This window comes from Plecotus auritus, assembly GCF_963455305.1.
Source record: "Plecotus auritus genome assembly, chromosome: 7".
NCBI classification, from domain to species: Eukaryota; Metazoa; Chordata; class Mammalia; order Chiroptera; family Vespertilionidae; genus Plecotus; species Plecotus auritus.
In genome coordinates, this window is record NC_137774.1 from 71965821 (window position 1) to 71983224 (window position 17404).

At 51.5% G+C, this 17404-nt stretch overlaps 1 protein-coding gene across 8 annotated transcripts in view; it reads left to right on the forward strand.

Annotated features, from left to right (window-relative positions):
- The window catches only part of ZNF205 (zinc finger protein 205), a 30548-nt gene extending 15148 nt beyond the window's left edge, over window positions 1–15400 (forward strand). Inside the window, exons 1-8 of one of the 8 annotated variants that reach the window (XM_080681301.1) lie at window positions 2709–2812; window positions 3226–3352; window positions 6714–6848; window positions 10321–10534; window positions 10840–10931; window positions 11298–11418; window positions 13819–13917; window positions 14172–15400. In XM_080681301.1, the coding sequence (XP_080537427.1) occupies window positions 6792–6848; window positions 10321–10534; window positions 10840–10931; window positions 11298–11418; window positions 13819–13917; window positions 14172–15211 (1623 nt within the window). In that variant the 5' untranslated portion in view covers window positions 2709–2812; window positions 3226–3352; window positions 6714–6791 and the 3' untranslated portion in view covers window positions 15212–15400. Of the gene's footprint in view, window positions 1–2624; window positions 3353–5924; window positions 6037–6713; window positions 6849–10320; window positions 10535–10839; window positions 10932–11297; window positions 11419–13818; window positions 13918–14171 lie in introns of those variants that run through there. The other 7 variants (XM_080681302.1, XM_080681299.1, XM_080681300.1 and 4 more) reach the window with 7 other exon arrangements.
- The last annotated feature ends 2004 nt before the right edge of the window (window positions 15401–17404 follow it).

Here is a 17404-nt window from a genome sequence, read left to right on the forward strand (position 1 = left end):
ATGCCAGCCAATGTGTTTTCTCCTCCCTTGAATCAAGCCTTAAAATGAGACCACACCCCCAGCTGACAACTTGAATATAACTCTTGACCTAGAGCTAAGGGACCCAGCTAAATCCAGTTGGGTGCAGAAACTTTAAAATAACACGTATCTGTTTTAAGCTGCAATGTTTGGGGATAATCTGTTTGCAGCAAGAGATAACTAACCTATCTTCATTGGTGGTTTCATAGCTCCTGTGGCCTCAGTTACCATTCTCAGTGGCAGTATCTCTGTATTGATATTTTGCCTCTCAATTCTCTTGACATTGCTACTTTGTTGTTTCATAAATTCCTCGAAGTTTTCATGTTCAAAACCAACTCACCCAGCCACATAAATAAATGCAAATTTCATGAGAGTGGCTTCATTGCTATTCACTGCTGTGTCCCCAGTGCCCAGCACATAGTAAATCCTCACTAAATGTAGGTTGGATTAATATTTCACATCAAACTTGTATCTTTTCTGATGTTCTCTATTTCAGTAAATATAGTACAATCCATTTAGTCACTCAAGCCAGAAATCTGGACTTATTCTTGACCCCCTCACTTTACTTCATTCTCACATCTTATCAATCTCTAAGTTCTGTAAGTCTAATATTGTAAATATTTTTCAAATCTGCCTGATTCTCTACCTCCATAGCCGTCACCCAAATCCAGGTCACCATTATGTCTTACTTAACCATAGCAATGGCTGAACTGGTTTCTCTTCATTCACTTTGTTGTTGCTTTTTAAAGTAAACTTTTAAATGTAACATACAGAAATGTATAAAAACCAACAATGAAGAGTGTGATGGGTTTCTACCAAGTGAAAACAGCCTTTTAGCCAGCATTGGGATCAAATCAGAGCTTATTGCCCTAGCCGGTTTGGGTCAGTGGATAAAGCATAAGCCTGTGGACTAAAGAGTCCCCGGACCCTCGCCTGAGTCAGGAGGTCAAGGGCACATGCCCGGGTTGTGGGCTCAATCCCCAGTAGGGACATGCAAGAGGCAGCCAATCAATGATTCTCTCTCATCATTGATGTTTCTATCGCTCTCTCCCTCTTTCTTCCTCTCTGAAATCAATACAAATATATTTTTGAAAAAAGAACTTATCAACACTCCTGGGGAACATAACCAGTTTACCCTATTAAATTTGGTGGCTTGCTTGGCTGAGGCTGAAACTGCTAGCCTTGACAATTGTACAAAGAAAGACAGTGTTGCTGCCTATGGAGGAGACTTCTGTCCTCCTGGAGCTTACCCAGGGCAGGAAAAAGCAACTGTAATGGGCAGACTGCCAAGCCAGCATCATGGCTGATATCCAGAGCCAGACTTGGGGTTGGCAGCCTCTCTGCCTCCCCTCTTTGCAAGATTAGATGTTAGTCTTGCTCACCCACTAGGAAGGAACAAAGCCTCCATGATCATAACTGCTGAGTAGCTCCTGTTGCTGCAAGACAAGGGCATCAAGAATTTGGTGGTGAGAGGGACCTGGTTAAAGAAACTGATATAGCCACACAATGAAATATGCCGTAGTTTAAAAAAACAGCAAGGCACTACTTGAGAACTGCAGAACTCTCAGCACACAACCTCTCCATCTAAACCTGCACTAAGAGACTTGACCAAATTGTGGCATGGCTTCTAACAGCATAAGGCTAGGATGACCCTAGCGCCCCAACCCCACCCCCACCCCTAAAATGCCTGCCTGAAAAGGCTCAACGCTGCAGCTGGGAAAATTTACTGTTTGTTCTAGCCAACACCTGATGATTGGCCCCTGACCTCTCTTTCTTAGAGCATTTACTAAAAAGGGCTTATAATTGTGAATATGTGTCTCTTACAACTCAGAAGCATCTGTCACCGACCTGAGAGTCATTCCTTTGAAATGTATTTGCCAGGAAGGACAGGACGTCTGTCTCCCTACTCCGTGGGAGGATAGACTACTGACACATCTAGCAGACACACCTGGCCTAATCACATCTACAGTGACCAGCTCTGTGACCTTTCACTTATGATTCTGCTGAGCCCCTTCTCTCCCTCCCTCATTCTCCCTTTTCCGAATGCCCTGTCAAATCGAATGGCATTCAGCTCTTTTCCCTGCTGTCAGTAGTTATCGAATAAAATCTTCCCACCGCTTTAACTAATGTCCGGCTGTGTCTGTCTTCGACACGCTGCATGGTGTTTTTTTTCTTCTCTGTATGTTTTTTATATTGAACAATCTCTAAGATGTGTCACACACAGAGTGGGGGCAAGTCAGCAGCATATGGTGGTATACTCCCATATCTGAAACAAAATTCAGACTAGGTGAGTGTGGGAGGAGACCTTGTCCCCGGAAGGCTGGGCCGGAATTTGCTCCGGATTGTTAGCTTGGTAGCCCCGCGCAGACCGCCTTAATTTCCCCAGCCGACTCGCGGGCTTGCAAGTGTCTGCCCCGGAGTTCTCGCTGCTTCGGGTGGCCCGGCGCCCAGGGCCCAAAGCTGGAGCCGCCAGAGCCGGGAGAACCGGAAGTTGGAGTGGGGCAGCCGGACGGGAAACGCCAGCACACTCGCCTGGGTCAGGAGGCACAAGGGTAACTTCACTCAGCAGAGCTGCCCCTCGGGGGCGCGGACGGGAGCGCGCAGGTGAGAGTGGCTGGACTGTGCCTTGGAGAGGCGGGTCATATGGACGTCAGCCAATCACCGGCGTATCCGCGGGGCGGGGCAACATCGTTGCCTAGGCAATACGCTCCCAGCATCGGTGCTCCGAAAGCTTCCTCTCCCACTGCCTCGCTTTAGGGGACCCAGCCGTGGAGTCACCTCTGTGCCTCTGGGGGTGAGCTCCCACGATCTGGACTCCAGCAGACTTGGGGTTTCTTATTTTTCTTCTTTATCCCTGGGACTCCTCCTATCTAACACTTTTACTGGTTTTCTTTTTTTGTCAGTGGTTAACATTTGCTCTGCTATTTATTCGATTATTCCTGTTTTTCTCCCTCTCCCCCATTCCTTTATTTCCCCCTCTGGTCTCTTATTCCTAAGACTAGATGTTTGCATTGCCCTGTCTCCAGCCTGAGCTGCCTTAATACAAGGTTGTTTTTTCCTTAGTTAAGATTATTGTGTGTGTTTTTTAGTTTTTATTATTCTGGGTGTTTTTTGTTTGTTTGTTTTTGTTTTTGTAAAGTCCTCTTTAAGACCTGAATTAGCTCTCAGGCCAATCTCTGAGTATAGGTCATGATTTATTTTCTAAAGGTAGGGTATTCTCCTTACTCAAGCTCATTGAAGCCACCTGATACCAGTTTGCATTTGTGTTTCCCGTGCCTGAAGCTCCGATAAGCGCCTTCATCCATGATAATTATCCTTGTGACAGGCTCCTGAGGTGAGTACATACCTAAATTGGTGGCCTGTGAACTGGACAGCCGGTGATTTGTGCTGGATTTATATGGAGTTATTTAAAAAATTTTTTTATCTTAGTCATCAACATTTAAAAGTCAGGACATTTCACATAGAAATCTAATTCTTTTTGAGTTCTCTTGAAAAATCCTCAAGCTTTGGCAATTCTGGGTCCCCAACTGCCCCCCTTTATTTTATTTTTTTAAAAATATTTTATTGATTTTTCACAGAGAGAAAGGGAGAGGGATACAGAGTTAGAAACATCGATGAGAGAGAAACATCAATCAGCTGCCTCCTGCACACCTCCCACTGGGGATGTGCCCGCAACCAAGGTACATGCCCTTGACCGGAATCGAACCTGGGACCCTTCAGTCCGCATGCGGACGCTCTATCCACTGAGCCAAACCGGTTAGGGCACAACTGCCCCCCTTTAAACAAAATATGGTTTATTGAGGCCTCTGAAGTCCCTCCCCACTCTGGTCTTACACCCAAGGAATCAGTCATTTGTGGTACTGCCTGGCTGCTGGATGCATTTAGGTTTTTTGTTTTTTAAACAGAACATGATTATATTTAATACACAAGTTTGATACAACCAATGCATTTAGGTTTTGATTTCTGCTTTACTTATTTACTCACCCTGCCTGGGTGCCTTTCTGAAATCTTTCAGGGAATTCCCACATAGCAAATGTGAGAGCCTTTCCTCCTAGACCTGCTCAGTCCTAGCGCCAGTCCTGGAAGGGTTTCCTTTTATTTCCAAGAAGGGGCTAATATCTGTCATATAGCAGGTGCTCAATATATATTTTTTGACCAGTTAAATAAATATTGTTACTTTATTCGGTCTAGTTTAGGCAATCCCCTGGTGGGACCCAAATCTCCGGGCTTTCCAGTATCCCTGACGTGTCCCTTACATCTGGTAGAGAGATGTTTGCCTGGGAAGCACTCTTTTTGGACTTGGTGCACTCCTGGGACTGCCATGGGCTAAAATGGTTCACCTGAGGAGCAAGGTCCCTCACTCTGGACACTGGCCATGCTCCTCCTTGATGGAGAAATGCTCACAGATTGAGCAGTTCATCTTCTCCAGGGCTCTCTGTGGCTTCTTCTCAGTTTGTAGCTCTCTCTGGCTTGAAAACAATATTTACTTTTGCTACACATTTGTACATCTCTATTTACCTTGAGGATTAAAATGCCTGGAAATACTGACCAGAGATAAACCCTATGGGTAATTTTTCCTTCATCAAAGTGACAACAGAATGGGTTAGAGTCCTAGGACTCCTAAAACATGTTGAACTCCAGAAGGAGAGTTGCAAACTCAAAATGCTGCAGGGGCCAAGTGGGGACCAAATGTGGCAATCTGAGAGCAGCCCCTGGATGTGAGGAATTTGGGTCCAGGGTTGCCAGATGTTCTAATTTTTCAAGAAAATAAAATTTATGAGAATTCTTCTAATTTTTAAATGTTAGAAACTAATCTATCTATAATAATAAAAGCATAATATGCTAATTAGACCAGACATCCTTCTGGACGACCTTCCGGATGAAGCCGGGCCTGCGAGGGAAACCCAGGTCCTGGGTGCCTGCCAGCAGCCGGAGGGAAGCCCAGGTCCCAGGTGCCAGAGGGAGGCCAGTGCCGGCAGCCAGCCAGGGGAAGGAAGGCCTACTCTTGCACAAATTTCGTGCATCAGGCCTCTGGTTTTCTAAAAAGTGAAATCCTTGTTAGCCTTTGTAGCATGCCTGTGGGCTAGTACAGGGGCCAGTCATGCTTGTCTTACTGGATGAAGTGGATACGTCTCACAGGACTGATGGGCTGAAGGCAATGGGCAGGGCAATGTTTCCTGGAGGAATGAATCTTCCTAGAATCTGACTTCAGGGCTAGTCCCCACCCCTTTTCTGACTGGGAGGTGGAATATGAAACTACCAGGGATGTCTGAGGGTCTGGGGCCCCATGGATAGTTTGGATAGTTGGGCCAGACCCCTTAACCTCCGCTAACCTCAGCCTTGAGAGGAAGTTGGGGGTAGGAGGCAACTAGAAAAATTAGATTGATCCCCCATCTTTCAGAGGTGTAGGGAAATGGGGGGGGGGAGAGGTAGAAGGGATATCCTGGGCCTCTGTTTCCTAAGTTCCCTCTCATGGAGAGGGAACTCTGTATCAGTCTTGGGGGGAACCTGGAGGACCTGTTGACCAGCCTGGGGGCCGTAAATAAAATCCGGGGGAAATCTTTATGGAGACACCACAGACCTTCAGAAGTCCTCAAGGGTGCTGAAAAGGACCATCTACCCCTCCACCCAGCAAAGTGCCCTCCCTCCTGTGAGGACAGCTGCAATGTTCTCTCTGAAATGCCAAATGTCAAACTCCTCCCATAAAATGCATTTTCCCATATTTGCACCCCTGCTTGGGAGGCATCACGAGTAGTACGTGCCCGGAAAAGTGATTGTGAGCTGCCAGTGCAGATTGGGAGTGACCTTTGGAGAAAGAGCAGGCACTGCTGGGCTTGGGACCCTAAGCCCGGAACCCTGGAAGCCAGGAACCCTCTAGGACTGCAGCTACGCGGGGAACGGGATCTGGGAGGGACTTCCTGTTGTCCTTAATCCCAGTCTCCACGGGGGCTCCCTTTCCCTGGTGCTGGCTGCCGCGACAACTTTCCTGGGGGAGGACCCCCCTTCCCACTGTGCAAGGTGCCCCATCCACCTCCACCTCAGTGAGGGTGGGGGGCTGGGGTGGGGCCTGAATCCAAAGACCGGTTTGGGCGCCAGCTGGCAGGAGGGGACGGGATCGAGGGTGGAAGGCTTGGAGAGAAGGCGTCCTGGACCCAGCTTGGGGAAGGGGAAGAATAGGAAAGACATCCTCTGTTCAGGACCGTGAGCCAGATGGACTCCCAAGGCCAGGCGGGTCATTGCAGCTGCAGGGCGGGCTGCTGAGAGTGGGCAGCTCACTTTCTGGATCCTAGGCAGGGCTGAGTCAGGCCGAGTTCAGGGTGTATGTGTGTCCTGGGCCAGAGAAACGCCAGAGCATGGATTCCTCAGCTGAGCTGGCTGTGGTGTTTGGGGCCCCACGCAGCACTTGCTTTGTAGGATCTCTGCAGACCTTTCAGCTTCTAATGACAGGAGATACAGATTCCTAGTCAGCCCTGCTTTGCCTGAGCTGATGGGCTCTTGTTTAGTGACAAACGGGACAATACAAAATAGCATGCTGTAGAAGCGAGGAGCCAAAAAACAGAGGGAGGCCATTGGATGGCGTCAAGGAGGCTTTATTTTTTATTGAAAAGGGGGGTGCATCTGGCCCTACATGGGATTTTGGGGGGCACTTCAGAGGTGTCCAGGAGACGTTGCCTGATTTCCTTCTGCTCCTCCAGGCTCCTGACCAGAAGCTGGAGGGGGCCTGGCCAACAGAGGAGAAACGACTCAGTTGTGCTTTCTTGCTGTGAGATAGAATGTCTGCAGATCATGGAGGCATCCAGGCTACCCAGGACAAAGAGAGAGCCCGAGAGGTATGGACGGGGTGCCAGGTGAGGGAGGTGTGCTCTGGAAGGAACTGGGGCTGGATGGCATCTTCACAGGAAGGTGTCTGGACCAATGGAAGAGTTAGACTCACTGGGGTGCAGAGCTGGTGGATGGGGGTGATGGAGGTATTAAAAAGAAGATGGTATGATGGGAAATACTTTCCACCTGGGAATTGACTTCTGTGGAACTGCATTGCTTTGCAATAGTTAGAGGACCAAAGGCCATGTTTTGAGGTAGCAGTTAGGCTGTGTAGGGACCCTACTGAGGAGGCTAGCTCTCTGAACAGAACCCAGAGCACACACAGAAGCCTCAGTTCCCCCCCGCCCACCACCACACACATACACTGTCCTTGGCCTGAGACCCCTTCTCTTCTCTCTGGGTATGAGCACCTAGGCCTTCCTATACCGTGTGTGTGTGTGTGTGTGTAATTACAACCTGTAGGGAGACCAGAGTCACCAGGCTTGGAATCAGAGGAATATGAGTCAGTCACAGCCAGGTGTGTGACCTTGGGCAAGTCCCCTGGCCTCTGGAAACCAGGTATATGTTCTGTAAAATGTGGGTCATGTGCCTGTTGTTCCCATCTGTCTCACCCAGGTGGTTAGGAGGCTCAGAGGGGATAATGGGCACAAGAGTCCTCTGTAAGCAGTTCATCAGCCTGTAGGAGGTCATTTTTGTAACACACAAAACAAGAACACCCACAGCGACTGGAACCTAGTCAGAGAGACCTATGTCCCCTCACCTAGTAGTACAAATACAAATCACGCACTAGTTCTGTTTTCCCTACCATAGAAGCACAAAGAATTGTTACCCATGTTCGGTTTCCATTTCACAATGCCTTTGTAACACCAAAGGGCCTTCCACATCCATGACGTTCTCTGCTGATGTTGGGTTCTGTCAGCTCACACAGTTGAGTAATAATAATAATAGTAACTGTTTTATGTTTATCTAGAACTTTCTGGGCAGCTCTTGCTCACCCATTATCTGTGCAGGAGGCAGAGCAGCTGAGTCTTGGAGGCTATCTCACTCATGTGGTTCTCAGGCACCCTGACTCCTGGCCTGGGTTTTTTTCCTGTGAGACTAACACAGATGGAAATGGGGGGAGTAGGGAGGGTTTTGCATGAGTTCCCAGCAGAAAGCTGGCTAGCCCCTGTGCTGTGGAGGACAGTGAGGCTTCACCAGGGGCCTCCAAGTGTAAGGGAAGTAACTTAACTGAGACTGGAGGTTTGGGTGGAGGCGGTGCCTGCTCGGGTGAATGGCTAGTGAGGAACGGCTCCGGATTTGAGCCCCAGTCACCTAACTAAAGCCTGCTCCTCCTTCTCTCAGAGGACTGGGGCTGAGGCTGGTGTGACATAGGGGGGACAAATTGGGAGGACCCTGAAGTCCCACTGTGCAGGGTGGTGCTGAAGGGGGTGAGCTGGAGAGGAGTTCTGTCAGACCAAGATGGGCATCAGGCCTCAGCACACTGAGTGGCACTCTTGGTTTTTTTTCTCCAAACCAACAAACGCCCAACTACTCTGACCAAATTGAGTCAGGCCAGAAACAGCCCAAGGCCACATGCCTCCCTGTCACCTTTAAGACATGGTGGCCCTAGGGTGACTTGGGAGTCAGATACACTTGAGTTCAAATCCTGGTTGAGTCACTCACCAGCTCCATGATCTTGAGCCATTGTCTGATCTCTGAGCCTGGGTATATTAGTTTCTTAGGGCTGCCATAACACAAGACCACAAACTTGGTGGCTTAAAACAAGCAGAATTTATTCCTCAGTTCTGGAGGCCAGAAACCCAAAATCAAAGTGTTGCCAGGGCTCCCTCCCAAGGCTCTAGGGGAGAATCCTCTCTGCCTCTTCCAGCTTCTGGGGGCTCCAGCTGTCCCTTGACTTGTGACAGCATCATTCCAACCTTTGCTTTTGTCTTCACATGGCCTCCTCCATATTTCTGTGTCCTCTCTTTTTTTTTTTTTTGTCCTCTCTTTTTATAAGGACACCAGTCATTAGATTTTCAACCTACTGTACTTGGTTTCCTCATATATTAAAAACTAGAGGCCCAGTGCACAAAATTCGTGCATGGGGGTGTGTGTCCCTCAGCCCAGCTTGCACCCTCTCCAATATGGGACCCCTCGAGGGATGTCCGACTGCCCATTTAGACCCAATCCCGGTAGGATTGGGCCTAAATGGGCAGTCGGACATCCCTCTCACAATCCAGGACTGCTGGCTCCCAACTGCTCACCTGCCTGCCTTCCTAATTGCCCCTAACTGCTTCTGCCTGCCAGCCTGATCACCCCCTAACTGCTCCCCTGCCAGCCTGATTGCCCCTAACTATCCTCCCCTACAGGCCTGGTCACCCCTAATTGCCCTCCCCTGCAGGCCTGGGTCCCCCCCAACTGCCCTTCCCTGCAGGCCCGATTGCCCCCAACTTCCCTCCTCTGCCGGCCTGGTCACCCCTAACGGCTCTCCCCTACAGGCTTGATTGCCCCCAACTGCCCTCCCTTGCGGGCCTGGTCCCTCCCAACTTCCCTCCCCTGCTGGCCATCTTGTGTCCACATGGGGGCAGCCATCTTGTGTGTTGGAGTGATGGTCAATTTGCATATTACTCTTTTATTCGATAGGATAGAGGCCTGGTGCATGGGTAGGGGCTGGCTGGTTTGCCCTGAAGGGTGTCCCGGATCAGGGTGGGGGTTCCCTTGGGGTGTGGGGCAGCCTGGGGGAGGGGCCTGTGGTGGTTTGCAGGCTGGCCATGCCCCCCTGGAGGCCCTGGGATCTGGGATTTATTTATCTTCTATAATTGAAACTTTGTAGCCTTGAGCGGAGGCCAGGGCAGGCCAGGGCTGCGGGAAGCTTGGCTTCCTCCATCGCCGGGGGCAACTCAAGCCTCCTGCTCTCTCCAGCTCCATGGCTGCTGCCATCTTTGTTGGGATTTATTTATCTTCTATAATTGAAACTTTGTAGTCTTGAGCGGAGGCCAGGGCTGGCCAGAGCGAGTGGGAAGTTTGGCTTCCTCTATTGCCGGGGAAACCTAAGCCTCCTGCTCGCTCTGTGGCTGTAGCCATCTTGGTTGGGTTAATTTGCATACTCACTCCTGATTGGCTGGTGGGCGTGGCTTGTGGGCATAACGGAGGTACAGTCAATTTGCATGTTTCTCTTTTATTAGTGTAGATAATAATTCACACTGCTGTTAGAGATGCAGGCTTGAATTAAACAGGCAGCCGTCCTGTGGGCACTTGGCCAGCTTGCACCTAGCAGGGCCTTGATAAGCCTGCCTTTCTTCCCTTGTGGTGGTGAGCAGGAGATGCACAGGTCCCTGGGATGGGAAAAGGAAGCAAGGCCAGTCCTTCAAGCTGTGTCTTGTGTTTAATTGTGCATTCGGCCACACTAGGTGTCTGCCCCCCTCGGTGTGGAGGACATCGTGCTTGGCCGTGTCTCCCCGTCTCCATCCCAGTGCTGATAGGGGCTGCCATTCCTAGGTTCCAGGTCCTGGGTATCCTTGTCAAGAAATGCTTTCTGAGTCAAAGGAGATGGTGCCTTTGGGAGCCGCTCAGGAATCACCCTACATTAAGACAGAGCTGCAAGAACCACACCCTGAGGAGGCGTTGCAGGAGGACAAGGCTCAAGGAGCTTGGAGCTGGGGGCACCTAAGCCAGGGCTCTAAGGAGAAAGCTCTTTTTTTGCCTGAAGGAGGTGAGGAGAGGGATGTGAAGAGAAGTGCTTTCCTGGGCAGCAGCTGTGAGGAGAGATGGAGGCTCACAGCCCAGGTGGGGAGGGGAAGAGGCCCCTGCCATGGTCAGGAGAGATGCCTGGGTGTCTGCTCACTTGCCTCTTGGAGGCCATCCTGGCACAGCCTCAGAACCTACTGACCTCTTCTTGGGTGGGGTCAGCGGTGGGGTTTGAGGCAGCTGTGGATATTCCAGGCATGAGCCCACTTGGGGAGCAGCAGGATGCAGCAAGATGAGGTGGCCTCTCTGAGGACCTCTCTCCTCTCTCAGCCTTCCCCTCCCCCCAGATCCCTGTACTTTCCCATGAGGGGAGGACCAGAGACCGGCAGATGGCTGCAGCGCTCCTCACTGCCTGGTCCCAGGTGAGTGCGCCTGTCCAAGGCTGGAGGGACAGCATCTCTGACTGAATCGTCCTCCAGATCTCAGCACTGGACCCGAGGGTGGGTGCTGAAGGGAAATGTGCTGAAGATCCAAGCTGTGGCTGTGGTGTTGGAAAGAAAGCCTCTCGTTTTTGTTCCTGTCGTCTGTTGTACACAACTGCCTTATTCTTGTCTCCCCCCCGCCTTCACCCCCCCCCCCAAAATTCTTGGGTGGCTCCTGCTTCACCCTCAGACCTGGGCAGTAGGTTGGGAGTTGGGAATCTCATCTTGGCCTCATCTTGGCACTATCAGGCCCCCTCCACCATGCCTTGTCATGTCCTGCAGAGAAGGCATTTTGTGTTGTTTCAGATGCCAGTAACCTTTGAGGACGTGGCGCTGTACCTCTCCCGGGAGGAGTGGGGGCAGCTGGACCACACACAGCAGAGTTTCTACCAGGATGTCCTGCAGAAGCGAAATGGGCTGGCCTTGGGTAAGGGCTGGCACTTGTGCTGGGGCGACCACTTCCTGAGGCCCTAGATGTCAGAGGTGGGGTCTGTCCCACTGTCACCTCCCAGCTTTCCAAGGCTTAAACCCTTCTCATAGTTCACGTAGACAGTGCTGTTATGTAGAACCTTCCTAGTGATGGGCATGCTCCACGTATGGGCTGAGATGGTAGCCATGAGCCAGATGTGGCTGGTTAGAGCAACTGAGTACTTAATTTATTTCATTTAATCAGTTCAGTTTTGAACTGAAATAGCTATATGTGGCTAGTTGGCTGCTGGACTAGACCTACAGATTCTGCTTCTCTTTGGTTCTTCTGTGTGCTTATTCCTGTAGTTTCACCCTCTTTCTTTCTTTTTAATATTTTTATTGATTTTAGAGAGGAAGGGAGAGGGGAGAAAGAGATAGAAATATTAATGATGAGAGAGAATCATTGATCTGCTGCCTCCTGCACGCCCCCTACTGAGGATTGAGTGCACAACCTGGGCATGTGTGCTGATCAGGAATGAAACGGTGACCTCCTGGTTCATAGGTTGACATCCACTGAGTCACACCAGCTGGGCACCCTCATCTTTCTTGAAGCCAGGCTTTAGAAGTATCTGAGCAGAAAACTTGGCTCTGGGGTCAGGGCTGCATGCCTGCAGTAGAGAGGACATGGTGCCAGTTAATCTCCAGACTTGTAGACTCATGCCCAAGAGCAGGGGTCCTCAAACTTTTTAAACAGGGGGCCAGTTCACTGTCCCTCAGACTGTTGTAGGGCCGGACTATAGTTTAAAAAAAAAAAAACTACGAACAAATTCCTATGCACACTGCGGGCCCGGGACTAGTCGGCTGCTAAGCAGGACAGGCAGTGGCACCCGGCCGGCAGGATAAATGTCCTCGGCGGGCCGCATGTGGCCCGTGGGCTGTAGCTTTTTTTGTTTTGTTTTGTTTTTAAAATATATTTTATTGATTTTTCACAGAGAGGAAGGGAGAGGGATAGAGAGTTAGAAACATCGATGAGAGAGATCAGCTGCCTCCTGCACACCCCCCACTGGGGATGTGCCTGCAACCAAGGTACATGCCCTTGACCGGAATCGAACCCGGGACCCCTCAGTCCCCAGGCCAACGCTCTAGACACTGAGTCAAACCGGTTAGGGCCCGTGGGCTGTAGTTTGAGGACGCCTGCCCAAGAGGCATGTCCTCTTCTCAGAGGGGCGTGGCTCTCTCTGTTTTTCTCACTGTAAGTAGTTAAGTCCCAGGGCTGTTCTCCTCACTTTCAGACTCTAGTTGTTTTTGGCAGAGTTTTATGAGATCTTATGGAAAACTCAGTGTGTTCATTTTTAAAATATATATATATTTTTTTATTTCAGAGAGGAAGGAAGAGAGAGAGAGAGAATTATTGGTCAGCTGCCTCCTGCACACCCCACACTGGGGATCGAGCCCACAACCTGGGCATATGCCCTGACCAGGAATCGAACCTTGACCTCCTGGTTCATAGGTCGACATTCAACCACTGAGCCATGCTGGCTGGGCTCTTCATTCATTCATTCAGTTAGTATGTCTATCAACACACATCTGTTGCACACCTGCTAGTCCAAGTGGAGCTGGGGGCTTGGTAATGGCCCCCTTTAACTTCATTGGTGAGCCGAGACCCCTACAGTCCCTGATGGACCCCAAAATCACAGCCACACTGCTCACTCCTTTAATTGTTAACATTCTCAGGGCTCAGATCAGCAGGTCTGGGCAAGTCCTGGGAGATCAGAGGGAACCTAGTGCCCATTTGTGGCCCCATGACAGGTCTCACGAATGACCTAAATTACCCAGTTTGTCCGATTCCAACACATTCCCTTCCTTACCGGGAGCTTGGATCAGGGTATGGAGTCCAGGCCCTCTGCTCTCTTACTGACTTAACCAGAATTCTCAGGCCTTTACCAAGGACTTACCAAATGGACCTCTGGTCCCTGACTTCTGGGTGGTCAGTGTCTCTGGCCTTCTTGTCCCCAGCCCTCCCCCAGGAGCCCTTTTTTGCTGATGGTCTTGGAAAGGTGTAGGTGCAGGAGTGGGAGACTGTGTTTGGTTTCCAACAATGCTGGGCCCACTGCTGTGGCAGTGTGAGGAAGCGGGTTGCTGGCAGCTGAACTGGCCCTTTACTTCTCTGGTGCTTGTTCAAGGAGACAAGGAGGAGCCCTAACTCAGCCCTGAAAAGACTGTGTCTAGGGGTGACCCTAGAACGTGCTTCCTAGAGAGGGTGGACATCTGACTCCAAACAGTCTTTGAGCTCATGTGGTATTAACCTGGTGTTTCCAGTTGCACCCATTCCCCTTTGCTCTGTCACTTCTCAGGGGGGTGTCTCCTGCTGGGCAGCCAGGGAGGTCTGTGACTGAGCACTGCATCTCTTTTTGGGCAGGGTTTCCCTTCAGCAGAACTTTCTGGGCCTCCCAGGTGCAGGGCAAGGGCGAGGCCTCAAGTTCATGCCTGCAGATGGGAGATGAAGAGGAGAAGAGAGGTGCGTCCAGAGGTGATGGGTGGGCAGTGGGTTGTCAGTGTCACTCCCAGGTGCCCTTTGTCAGTGCAGGCTCTGTTTCCTGTGGGGTGCAGACACATGGCCCTGCCTGGGACAGGGTGCCAGCCTCCCCTCCTCTGCTCAGGGTGGCCGTTGTTTCCCAGGCCCCCCCTCCGGTCCTTGCGCTTTTCTCCATCTCTGGAATTTCCTTGGGTCCCTCACAAAAGCCTCTCTCTGGTTGGAAACCGTTTCTCCAGGAGCGGTGGAGGTGAGAAAGGAGGATCTGACCTCATCCCCGGCAGTCCCTGGGGATGTGAAATCCTTTAGGACCAGGGCAGGGAGAGCCCAGGATGTCCTACAGTGTGGATGGCAGGCAGCCAGCAGCCAGAGAATGGGGCCCGCCAAAGATGAGGGGCAGCCGGGACCCCCGGAGGAGAGACAGCTGGAACCAGCCCTGTCCGACACTGACCTTTTAGAGAAACCCAGCGAGGGGGAGACAGGCGCCCCCGAAAGCAGCGAGGAGGGCTTGGCCCCTGATGGTGACACCAGCAAGAAGACCTACAAGTGCGAGCAGTGCGGCAAGGGCTTCAGCTGGCACTCCCACCTGGTGACGCATCGACGCACGCACACAGGCGAGAAACCCTACGCCTGCACGGACTGCGGCAAGCGCTTCGGCCGCAGCTCACACCTCATCCAGCACCAGATCATCCACACTGGCGAGAAGCCCTACACCTGCCCCTCCTGCTGGAAGAGCTTCAGCCACCACTCTACACTGATCCAGCACCAGCGCATCCACACGGGCGAAAAGCCCTACGTGTGCGACCGCTGTGCCAAGCGCTTCACCCGCCGTTCGGACCTGGTCACTCACCAGGGCACGCACACTGGTGCCAAGCCTCACAAGTGTCCCATCTGCAGTAAGTGCTTCACACAGAGCTCGGCCCTGGTCACCCACCAGCGCACCCACACAGGGGTCAAGCCCTACCCATGTCCCGAGTGCGGCAAGTGCTTCAGCCAGCGCTCCAACCTCATCGCGCACAACCGCACGCACACGGGGGAGAAGCCCTACCACTGCCTCGACTGCGGCAAGAGCTTCAGCCACAGTTCGCACCTCACTGCCCACCAGCGCACCCACCGCGGGGTCCGGCCCTACTCCTGCCCCCTCTGCGGCAAGAGCTTCAGCAGGCGCTCCAACCTGCACCGGCATGAAAAGATCCACACCACGGGCCCCAAGGCCCTGGCCATGTTGATGCTGGGGGCTGCGGGCGCTCTGGCGGCACCCCCACCTGCTCCCACCTAGGAGGCCTGGAGGGAGGGGCCAGGCCCCAGGGAGGAACAAGGGCAGCTGCAGTGGCAGTGAGAAGGTAGTGGGAAGGGAGTTGGGAGGTGCTGGCATGGGGATGGGGCATGGCAACACTGGGAGGATCTACACTGAACCTACACTGAAGAGCAGGCAGGCTAGTTGCAAATTAAAGGACTTGGAATTCAAGCCACAGCCTATTGCTCTGTCTTGTGGGGTGGTGGGGGTGGGAGGGTTGGGGCCATGGGGGATGCTGCTGGCTGGCCCCAGACTTGGGTTGGGGCCCTATCCAAATGGTCAGGACCATAAGTCTCCAGGCAAAGGAGGTTTTTTTTTGTTTGTTTGTTTGTTTTAAATATATTTTATTGATTTTTTACAGAGAGGAAGGGAGAGGGATAGAGAGTTAGAAACATCAATGAGAGAGAAACATTGATCAGCTGCCTCCTGCACACCCCCACTGGGGACGTGCCCGCAACCAAGGCACATGCCCCCGACCGGAATCGAACCTGGGACCCCTCAGTCCGCAGGCCGACGCTCTATCCACTGAGCCAAACCGGTTTCGGCAGCAAAGGAGGTTTTAAGACCTGAAGCCAACCAGCCACTGCTGGAATTGTGGACTCCTGGTGGACCCTCTGCTGCTGCCATCACTCCCATCCCATGGGCCTTGCCCACTGAGCCCTGAAACCTCCCTGGGCCTGCTGGGAGCCAGGAGCGGGCCAGGGCCAGCTTGTGAACTCATACTTATTGTCTCCTGTCTGCCCTGTCTCCCGTCGCAGGTACCAGCTCAGACATTTTCCATCTGCTTTCTCTGGGGTCTAGTAGTAATTCAGTATGAAATCCCCACTTACCAGGGACTACTGTCCCTCCTAGTTCCTTCTGGGGCTGCTGCCAGTTCCTGCTACTTCTCCCCTCGTTTGCCTCTTCACACATGTCCTTTATAATTTGCCCTACTCACCTATGCCTGGTTATTTTACTCCTGGCCTTCTAGTTTTTTGCTTCTGTTGTTTGTTTCCCATTCTCTACTATTTTTCCTGGGAGGGGTGGGCTCAGCCTGCTTATTATCCAGGATTTGCAGCCTGGCTTCCAAGATAATATGCAGTTCTGACCTTGATGTCTGCATCAGAGAGGCCATTGAGACCCCACCTGTCTCTGTGTATCATGGAGCCAGCAGGGTGGCTGCAGCCCTGGTTGGCTCCCAGCTCCTAAGGGATGGCAGACTGGGGATAGTAATAATAGCTGCCAGTTGTTGAGCAGCTGCTCTGCCAGGCATGGGACCAAGTACCATATATATGTCATCTCTACTCCACAACACTGAGGAGTGGGTTTTATCCCAGTTTTTTTTTTTTTTTTTTTTGGTGTTTTTTTTTTTACCTGTTTATTTTTTAAATTGATTTCAGAAAGGAAGAGAGAGGGAAAGAGAGAAACATCAATGATGAGAGAGAATCATCAATTGGCTGCCTCCTGCATGTCCCACACTGGGAATCGAGCCCACAACCCAGGCAGGTGCCCACCAACCGAAATTGAACCCGGGACCTTTCAGTCCGCAGGCTGATGCTCTATCCACTGAGCAAAACTGGCTAGGGCTTATCCCAGTTTTATAGATGAGGAAATGGAGGCTGGGAGAAAAGGCTAACTTTCCCAAAGCCATACAACTGGAGAGCTGAAAGCTGGGGTTCAGGGCCAGGGATTTTACCAGGTAAAGAATACCCCTATTTCCATGCACCCCAACAGCTATTGACTATCTCATTAATGCATGATATTATGAGGCAGGGCTGTCTAAAAAGAGTAAGAGAGTGGAGTTGACCTTCTGGGGTGCTGGATTCAGCTGGAGATGGGGGAGGGAGGAGCATATAATCATAGGGATGCCAGAAAGCTGCTGACTAGTGGGAGCCCAGGCAGGACTGGGAGGTCTCAGTGGGATCTAGGGTTAAGTTGCTGGCAGGACTGGTGAGAAAGAAAGCAGTTTCCTCCCTTCAGCTTGCTTTCATGGCTCCAGTCACAGCCAGAAATGGGATTTCTCTGCTTGGCTCCAGTGTGAGGGGCTGACGGGGCTCACACACATAAAGCAGGCTTTCTGTCCCTGGGAGCTTGTTTTCTAATGAAGGAGAGAGACAGAAGTGAGAAGGCGACTTAAAAGGACACTAGGAGCTGTCATCACTTGGCACAAGCTTAGCACAGAATATTCATTTGCAC